General features: G+C 48.9%; 1 protein-coding gene across 1 annotated transcript in view; it reads right to left on the reverse strand.

Moving 5' to 3' along the window:
• Positions 1 to 4,468: 4,468 nt before the first annotated feature.
• The window catches only part of Tgm5 (transglutaminase 5), a 27,467-nt gene continuing 22,007 nt past the window's right edge, over positions 4,469 to 9,928 (reverse strand). Inside the window, 6 exon segments of the mRNA XM_032902316.1 lie at positions 4,469 to 4,622; positions 4,750 to 4,883; positions 5,592 to 5,752; positions 6,089 to 6,454; positions 9,574 to 9,813; positions 9,898 to 9,928. The exon segment at positions 9,898 to 9,928 is cut by the window's right edge and continues 73 nt beyond it. Coding sequence (XP_032758207.1) covers positions 4,469 to 4,622; positions 4,750 to 4,883; positions 5,592 to 5,752; positions 6,089 to 6,454; positions 9,574 to 9,813; positions 9,898 to 9,928 — 1,086 coding nt within the window.

The following is a 9,928-nucleotide window of genomic DNA, read 5'->3' on the forward strand; positions in this document are numbered from 1 at the left end:
ATCAGCTCTGGTCCTCTGTATAGTCAGTGTCAGCTCTGGTCCTCTGCATATACTCAGTATCAGCTCTGATCCTCTGTATACTCAGTATCAGCTCTGGTCCCCTGCATATACTCAGTGCCAGCTCTGGTCCTCTGTATACTCAGTGTCAGCTCTGGTCCCCTGCATATACTCAGTATCAGCTCTGGTCCTCTGTATACTCAGTGTCAGCTCTGGTCCCCTGCATATACTCAGTGCCAGCTCTGGTCCTCTGTATACTCAGTGTCAGCTCTGGTCCCCTGCATATACTCAGTATCTCTGGTCCTCTGTATACTGCAGCAGCTCTGGTCCTCTGTATCCTGGTCCCCTGCGCCTCAGTGCCAGCTCTTGGTCCTCTGTATACTCAGTGTCAGCTCTGGTCCTCTGCATATACTCAGTATCAGCTCTGGTCCTCTGTATACTCAGTGCCAGCTCTGGTCCCCTGCATATACTCAGTGCCAGCTCTGGTCCTCTGTATACTCAGTGTCAGCTCTGGTCCCCTGCATATACTCAGTATCAGCTCTGGTCCTCTGTATACTCAGTGTCAGCTCTGGTCCTCTGCATATACTCAGTGCCAGCTCTGGTCCTCTGTATACTCAGTGTCAGCTCTGGTCCTCTGCATATACTCAGTGTCAGCTCTGGTCCTCTGTATATAGCTCTCTGCATATACTCAGCCAGCTCTGGTCCCCTGCATATACTCAGTGTCAGCTCTGGTCCCCTGCATATACTCAGTGTCAGCTCTGGTCCCCTGCATATACTCAGTGCCAGCTCTGGTCCCCTGCATATACTCAGTATCAGCTCTGGTCCTCTGTATAGTCAGTGTCAGCTCTGGTCCTCTGCATATGCCAGTGCCAGCTCTGGTCCCCTGTATACCAGTGTCAGCTCTGGTCCCTGCATATACTCAGTGCCAGCCTGGTCCTCTGTATACTCAGTGTCAGCTCTGGTCCCTGCATATACTCAGTATCAGCTCTGGTCCCTGTATACTCAGTATCAGCCTGGTCCCCTGCATATACCAGTGCCAGCTCTGGTCCTCTGTATACTCAGTGTCAGCTCTGGTCCCCTGCATATACTCAGTATCAGCTCTGGTCCTCTGTATACTCAGTGTCAGCTCTGGTCCCCTGCATATACTCAGTGCCAGCTCTGGTCCCCTGTATACCAGTGTCAGCTCTGGTCCTCTGCATATACTCAGTGTCAGCTCTGGTCCTCTGTATACTCAGTGCCAGCTCTGGGCCCCTGCATATACTCAGTGCCAGCTCTGGTCCCCTGCATATACTCAGTGTCAGCTCTGGTCCCCTGCATATACTCAGTGTCAGCTCTGGTCCCCTGCATATACTCAATGCCAGCTCTGGTCCCCTGCATATACTCAGTATCAGCTCTGGTCCTCTGTATACTCAGTGTCAGCTCTGGTCCTCTGCATATACTCAGTGCAGCTCTGGTCCTCTGTATACTCAGTGTCAGCTCTGGTCCCCTGCATATACTCAGTGCCAGCTCTGGTCCCCTGCATATACTCAGTGTCAGCTCTGGTCCCCTGCATATGCTCAATGCCAGCTCTGGTCCCTGCATATACTCCAGTATCAGCTCTGGTCCTCTGTATACCAGTGTCAGCTCTGGTCCTCTGCATATACTCAGTATCAGCTCTGGTCCTCTGTATACTCAGTGTCAGCTCTGGTCCTCTGCATATACTCAGTATCAGCTCTGGTCCTCTGTATACTCAGTGCCAGCTCTGGTCCCCTGCATACTCAGTGCCAGCAATGGTCCCCTGCATATATACCAGTGTCAGCTCTGGTCCCCTGTATACTCAGTGTCAGCTCTGGTCCCTGCATATACAGTGCCAGCTCTGGTCCCCTGCATATACTCAGTGCCAGCTCTGGTCCCCTGCATATACTCAATGCCAGCTCTGGTCCCCTGCATATACTCAGTGTCAGCTCTGGTCCCCTGCATATACTCAGTGCCAGCTCTGGTCCCCTGCATATACTCAGTGCCAGCTCTGGTCCCCTGCATATACTCAGTGCCAGCTCTGGTCCCCTGCATATACTCAGTGCCAGCTCTGGTCCCCTGCATATACTCAGTGCCAGCTCTGGTCCCCTGCATATACTCAGTGTCAGCTCTGGTCCCCTGCATATACTCAGTGCCAGCTCTGGTCCCCTGCATATACTCAGTGCCAGCTCTGGTCCCCTGCATATACTCAGTGTCAGCTCTGGTCCCCTGCATATACTCAGTGTCAGTTCTGGTCCCCTGTATATACTCAGTGCCAGCCTGTCTTAAGGCCTTGCACCTAGAAGAAGACACTCAGCCACTATTTGTTGAGTGAGCTGATGAATGTGGCGTTAACAACAGGACTCATGGACGAGTTTGAAATGTGGCAGCTGAAAAACCCCCAAGGACTTCAGAGGTCGCCGACTCTCAGGTGTGCCTCTCCATGGTGTTTTTCCTTAAATGCTTTCTTATTGCTGTCATGTACTAATTATAGGATAAAATAATTGAAGGTTACTTCCAGTTGTGCCACCAGCACCCAGTTCTCAGATGATTCTCCTACAGGACAATCGGCTTACTGGGTAATTCCCACCACACCCCTTCTCTCCCTCTGATTAACGACATTGACCCTTTTGTTTATGTATAATGGAAGTCGTTAACTTCTTTATTTAATGTCTGAACATTTACTAGGACAGCTGTCTTAGTCACAGGAGCCATGCCTGGAGGGCAGCATCATCTCGCCTTTCTTTGGCAGTGTCCTGTGCAAGCAGGTGCAAAGTTGTTCTATGTGTAGAAGCCCCAGAGAAGGCAGGGTTTGAGTGACCCTCAGCACATGCTGTGATCAGGAGGCTATTTCACTCCCACCAAATATCTACCTCATTGCACTATTCAGTTGGCATTTACCTCCCGACTGCCAGCCGACGGCAGACCTGTAAGGACACAAGTGCATTGGACGGAGACCCTAGAACTGAGAGGACTGAAGAATGATGTCAGTGTTATAGGGGAAGTATATACTTAAGGGAAGGCCAGGGCAAGAGATCACCTGGGATTTTATTGTTCTCCTTTTTGCCAAGAAACTGAGACAGAGCATATATTTAAGAAACCTCGGGGATCTTGCTCTTTGCCTGCATTGTGATGGGCACCTACCGAGATGTTCAGTGTCTATCTCCCCTGTTCCCTCTAGAATGTGGGCTGCCAGGGCTTTTGCTTGTCTCTTATACTCAGAGTGGTATTGTACTCGCGTTAGCATTCTGTCTGTGCTCCACCCCCACAGCTACCTGGCAACAGCCAGTTACTGGGCAATAGCCAGGTATGCCTGACTCACTATAAAAGGGGCTGTTTGCCCCCTCCTCACTCTTTTGTTCTTGTTCTCTCTTGCTCTTCCCCTCTTCCCCACACCCCTGTCCCTTCTCTCCCCATTCCCCTCCCCCTTCTCTCCAGGTGCTCATGGCCAGGCCTCTACTCCTCTTCTCTTCTCTTCTCTTCTCTTCTCTCTTCTCCTCTTCTCTTCTCTTCTCTCTTCTCCTCTCCTCCTCTATCTCCTCCTCTCCTCTCCTCTCCTCCTCCTCCTTCCTCCTTCTTCTTCTCTCTCTCTCTCTATCTCTCTGCCCCACTACTCTCTTAACTCCATCCCCATGCCCTGAATAAACTCTATTTAATACTATACAGTTGACGGCTGGTCCTTTGAGGGGAAGGGACACCTCAGCATAAACCCACTGAGGCACCCCCTTTTCCCAGACCTCTGCAGAACACAATCCCTCCCCCCTTATCCTTTTATAAATACAACATTGGTGCTGAAACCCAGGACCTGGGACATATCCTCTCTTCATCCTTTTATAAACACATCACTCTGGACACCCAGTAAATACTTCCTGAGCGAGTGAATGGGCTCAGACCAATGAGGAAACTCATTAGCAACTGAAGGGCCGTGGGGAGCTCTGAAGGGAAAGTGGAGGGTGAAGACAGGGAAGGGAAAGGAGTGTGTCCGTGCTGTGACACAGTCCCAGGAACAAAGCAATAGAATGCTGCTAAGCCTGCCTTGACCTCTGTGCCATATCACACTTCTGTGAGGGAGAATCCCGGGGGCCAAGGAGTCCTGGTAAGGTGTGTAAACAGACCGGGTATCTAGCTATCTCTGGCATCTCCCTTGATGTTGATGACAGAGTCTGGTTAGGCCTTCATTTTAAAATCCATACTGTCGGCATATCCCAGAGTTTATTTTAAATAAGTTTAAATTAAAAAATAAATTTAAATAAAATTTTTAAAAAATTTAGATTTATTTATTTTCACTTTATGTGTATGAAAATCTTTTTTTCCCCTGCATGCATGGATGTGTGCTGGTCGGATCGATCCCCGGAAACTGGGGTTACAGATGATTGGGGGCCCCCAAGTGCGTGGTGGGAAGTTGAACCCAAGTCCTTTGCAGAAGCAACACAAACGCTCAACCGCTGAGCCAATCCTCCAGCCTCTGTCTCAGAGTTTATAAGCCAATGTCTACGTACACATTCTTGTAGCCCTTGATGTCTTTAAACCTATTGCTTCTCAGGTTAGCTTGGATCTGCCTTTGGCCACTTTTGAAAGGGACAGTCTTCAGAGTGATGCTGGCTTTGTGATGCGGTTTGAGGACTCCAACGCTGCAAAGAGAGCAGAGAATGTCAGAAAACCCCTTTCCTGGTCACTTCCTGTGTCTGGCGGGGGGGGGGGGGGTGGGGACTGGGGCTGATAATGCTAATACAATGAGAGGGAAGGCAGAGTCCTTACAGAACTCTCTGCTGCTTCCTAAAGAGACCACTTCCTTCCAAGGTCAACACGCAGTCCTCAACCGGCTCTGAGAGTGGGTTTGAAAAGACCACCTGCACAGTGAGCGGCTGATTCACAAAGGCAGCTCCTAGAACCTAAGCAGAGACCCAGAGATTAGTCCCCATCCCCCAGTTCACTGAACACTGGCGCTGTTTTGTAAGTGTCAGAACAAACCGTCCCAGTTATACGTCTTTGGCCTATGGATTATTTTGGGTTGAAGCAATAAGAAGAAACATACACAAGAAATGCTCCCAGGCTTCCGTCCATGTACCTAATGGCATGCACTGATAAAGGTGCCTCCCTACCCCATCCTTCTACCAAGGTCAAAGTTCCTCACTGAGAGCTGATTCCTGGTGGGGATCCAGGAGATGGGTTAGATCCTGGACACAGCCCTGCAGAGAAGGAGTCCAACTCCTTCCCACTCAGGTCACAGAGGCCCTGCCATCTATTCTCTTTTGACACTTTAAGAAGTAGAGGCCTAGGGGATTTGCCCAAGGACAGAGAGTCAGAAAATGGCAAATCAAATCTGACCTGACTTGGAGGTGGACTCTTCCCCCAAGTGAGCTACTGTCATCTGGACTCACTCCTCATTTGCCCCCTGGAAGGGCAACTCAGGAAGAAAGCCGTGGCTTGAGCTCAAGGACTCCCACACAAGGTCTCTAACAGAACCAGGAGATGAAGACCCCTCAATAAGCTGTCTCCCTCCTGGGGAAACCAAAGAAGCAGAGAAAGGGACGTCCTCTTGAGCAGACCCAGCTGCCTCCCGTCCAGAGCTCAGGGGCCCAGGACCATTCTTTGCCTACGTTAATCATGATGCCTGGGAAAGTCAAGGTGATGATCTTGTTCACCAGGATTTTCTCAGGACTGCTCTTCTCTTCACCCAGGGCACTGATGCGAATTAGCTTGTCTGTCGACAGGTACTGGCTGTACTGTGAGTAGAGGATTTTGCAAGGGTAGGTCTTTTCTAGGGAGTGAAGACAAGGAGGGAGAAGTGAGAATGGCTGAGAAAGGGTTGGATCTGATGGTTCTTGTATGGAGAAGAGGAAGCCAATGAACTCCAAGTTTTGCTGAAGTAGAAAATAACCTTTTAGAAGGGAAAATGGCAGTTAAGAAAGGCAACATAGGTTGTCCAGTCATTCTGAGGTCCCAGCCAAAGTCTGATAGACTCCAAACCTCGGGTTTTCACCAATCAGTGGGCTACTTTCCTCAGGGGTAGTAAAGCAGGCCAGCAGAAGGAAGGAAGACAGGAGAAAGAAGTAAGAAGTCAGAGGGAGGGGCTACAGGAGAATTGTGTATGTACCTTCTTTAGGGAACAGTGTGATGAATGCCGTGTCCTGCCAGAACGGGGCCAGGGGGCTGCCATCGTGCAACAGAGACTGGGCACTCAAGTTGAGTTTGAGATCCTTGAACTGAGGTGACATGTTGACAGCCAACAGGACAAAGTTTATGTCTTGGCCCATTTTGGGTGAGTCCAGCAGCTCAAACTTCAGAGAGACCTGGAGGACATCACTGGGTCGAAGAGAAGGTGTAGTGGGGCTTCTGGCACTGTCCTGCCTTGGTGGCATGGAGCTGAAGGGATTTGAGTTTGCTTGGTGAGGCCCTTGAGACCTTCCAGCCTGTAGCTTCTGCAGAGCCTTTAGAAACACCTGTCTCTCTTGAAGGGAACCTAGAAGGATAGGATAAAGTATTAGTATGGGCCGGGCTGACCCAGGAGCCTTGGCTGAACGTACCATCATTAGCGCCTCCATGCAAAGTCAATGTGCAAAAATCATTTTCAGGGAGGTAGGAAAGATGGCTTAGAAGTTAAGAACACTTCCTTCTCTAAACAGAGGACCAGAGTTCAGTTCCCAGCACCACATCAGAGTGATCACAACCACCTATAACTCCAGCTCTCAGGGATGGGACATTTTCTTTTTGCCTCTAAGGGAACCCCCACATACATGTGCACACACATATGCACACACACACACACACACAAATAAAAATAAAATAAATCCATAAAAAGTCACTTGCAGGGGTTGGGGATTTAGCTCAGTGGTAGAGCGCCTAGGAAGCGCAAGGCCCTGGGTTCGGTCCCCAGCTCCGAAAAAAAGAACCAAAAAAAAAAAAAAAAAAAAAAGTCACTTGCAATGCTATATGCTAGTAGTGAATCATCAGAACAGAAATTAAGAAAGCATTCTAATTTTGATGTAGTCCATTGAGAAAAAAACAATACTTAAGAATGCATTTAATCAAAGATGTAAAAGATCTCTATGAGTGAAAAATCATAAAATACTGATGAAAGAATTTGAAGAGAATACAAAAAGCGGGAAGGTATTCCATGTTCACGGGCTGGAAGAATCAGTATTGCTAATACCCACACTAAGGCCCCAGTCAGAGATGATGGTGTTCAAATCACTCAGAGGCTGTGTGAGTGACCATAAGCAGCACTAAGAGCATCCCAATGTCCTATGCCAGGTGGCTTTTACATTAAATGACATGAAGCATGTATAAACAACCTTCAAAGGGACCGGGAGAGACACCATCTACCTTATATCTGCCTTATCCCTTAATGGGCCGTCTTTCTGTCTGATGGGAAGAATGCAATCCTTCATGATGCCACTTTATCTGATGAGGAACCATGAGATCAGACAGCCAGTGTTCCATGGGAACCCCATTAAGAGAATAGTGATGACCCAAGACAGGACTGGGAAGACTCCCTTCTTCTAAGTTGACCTCCACAGTGTGGGGTTCCACTGAGTTTGGAGAGCAGATGCCCCAGGTGGCATCTCAAGTCTCCAGAGGTGAAGACCCTAAATGTAGCCTATGGGGACCCTAACATGCCCAGCAGAGCCTATGCCTTTCCCCACAGCCAGTAGCCAATGGATGTGCTCCTGGATACACTTCCTTCAACCTGAGTTATATCTACTCCCCCTCCCCCATGATGGATTGGGTCAAGGATATGTAAAATCCCTGCCTATCCAGAGCCAGTGGAATCCCTGGTCAACAGCCCCAACAGCCTTTCCACTCTTGCAGCTGGGGCCAAGGCCACAAAAATAGCTGCTACTGCCTATTACAACCCAGGCAACCTACATAATGTCTACATGTGCATGAGCAGCCTCCACCACCATCCTATCCCTCTCGGAAGACAAGAAGACCCAGTAGACCTTGTCCAATTCCCTGCCTCTTACCCCCATTATCTTTCTGTGGGCCTCTGTAGGACTGCACCTAGGACTCGGGGAGGCCAGGGAGGTCCCTTAAGGACAATCTCTGGGTTCCTGGACCTCCCAGCTTCCCAAGTTAGCTCAGCCCATGGTGCTGAGTTCTTCCCACAGAGGCCACTCCTCCCTGATCCCAGTCTCTCAGTTTGGTGGATTTGTACTCTACCTCATGGACTCATGGGACTAGTCATGTGTCTCTCCCAAGGGCCTGCCAGGCCATACTCTATTCCTTCCCCTGCTGTGTGTGGCCTTGGAAGGCCACTATCTCAGACAGGCTCTGGCCTCAGTCACACTTTCCCATCTACCCTTGTTCTTTCTTGTTCCTTCCTTGCCCTCCAGTTTTGGGAGTTGTACTCTGAGATTCCAGGGGTTGGTGGTGTCAGAAGCAGAGCCACTGTGGTTGGGAGTCCTGCTAATTTCTAGAAATTAGTTCCCCCTTTCCTCTCCTCTCTCATTTACAGGGAGCTTCTCCTGGGGAAATGCTTATCTGTCCCCTCAGGTCCTAGGGTCTGGGAATGATGGCCCCAATGGTATGTGTGTGATCTGTAACCTGCCACCTGGCCCACCTCTTATGCTTCATGGCCCCTAGATGACTCATCAAGGTTCACTGGTGTTTGTTCCTGTACTAGGTTCAAAACGAGGAGACGGTTATTAAATAGAATTCCCTATTCATTTGATAAAAATCCAGCTAATATATTCGTGTAAAATGAGCCCTTTATACTTTGCTACAATTGTGAAATAGTAAAAATGAAGTAAGTGACCAAAAATGTCCACATAACCTAAAGTGATCTATATAGATAGTCAATATATTACCTATCAAAATAAAATGAATTTTTTCACTGAACTAGAGGGAAAAAAAATTGACATGAACCATGATGTACTGGGAATAGGTAAAGCCATCTTGAATAAAACTACCAAGTAGTAGGTATTACACTGCCTGGCTTCAAAATACATACAGGGGCCGTATCAATGGCTCAGCAGTTAAGACCCTGATTCTGATCCTCATGGTTGGATATCTTTGCTTGACTTCCTAGATGTTAATCTAGCAGGTAGCTGTCCCAGGGGTGCATTTACACTTGACCAACATGGTCTCTCCTTTGGCCTTGCTGGCTTGGATAAGAACCCCCTGGCAGAATTTTCACCTCAGCATCACCCTCTGGCCCTGCTGGCCCACGAGTGTGAACACCGGTTAATCCTGTGTAAGTGTGAGTTCTGGCTGGTGATCAGGCCTGTCTCCTGAGAACTCAAGCAAATACAGTGAATTAGATGACAGGTTAAATAACAGAGATCAACCGATAGAAGGAAGTTTACTAAGTTGACTGCCATCTTCAGTTGGAGGCTGGATTTTGAGGGAAGCTGGGGGAACCTCATGTGTGCTCTGTTGGCAGGATGCCTGTAAATAACTCCCCAGTAGGTATGACATATTGGAGGGAGGTCTCTGGCCTGTAAGACATGAGGTAATGGTGGACTGGAGAAGTGAGATCATGGACCTGTGTCTTTCCCTGTCTGTACCCTCTGACTGCCCAGCCTATGACAGGGATGGTATCCTAGAACTTGAGCTCTCAAGAAGGCTGCTTGACTGTACCTTCTTCATACTTGTAGTTCTCAGTGACGTCATCACGCTCATCACTCTGGATGCTCTTGGTGCTGATAAAATTCCCAACAGTGGCCGTGTCCTGGTGAAGTTTCTGCTCCTTCCCTCCATAGACTAGCCAGGACATGCAGTCAGCATTCACCATAGAAAATGCAAAGCGTGTATCATAGTTCAGATCGACTTCTCCCTCTTTGATGGCTTTGACAGAAGCAGGGCCACAGCAGTAGAGACCTGAAGGGGAATGGGGAGGAAAGCTTTGGTGGGTAGTATGTGGTGTGCCACGCAGGGGTTTGGGCAGGTCTGTGGGAGCCTCACCATTGCTGGTTTCCTGGGGTGTAGCATCAAG

The sequence above is a fragment of the Rattus rattus genome, chromosome 5 (assembly GCF_011064425.1).
Source record: "Rattus rattus isolate New Zealand chromosome 5, Rrattus_CSIRO_v1, whole genome shotgun sequence".
NCBI classification, from domain to species: Eukaryota; Metazoa; Chordata; class Mammalia; order Rodentia; family Muridae; genus Rattus; species Rattus rattus.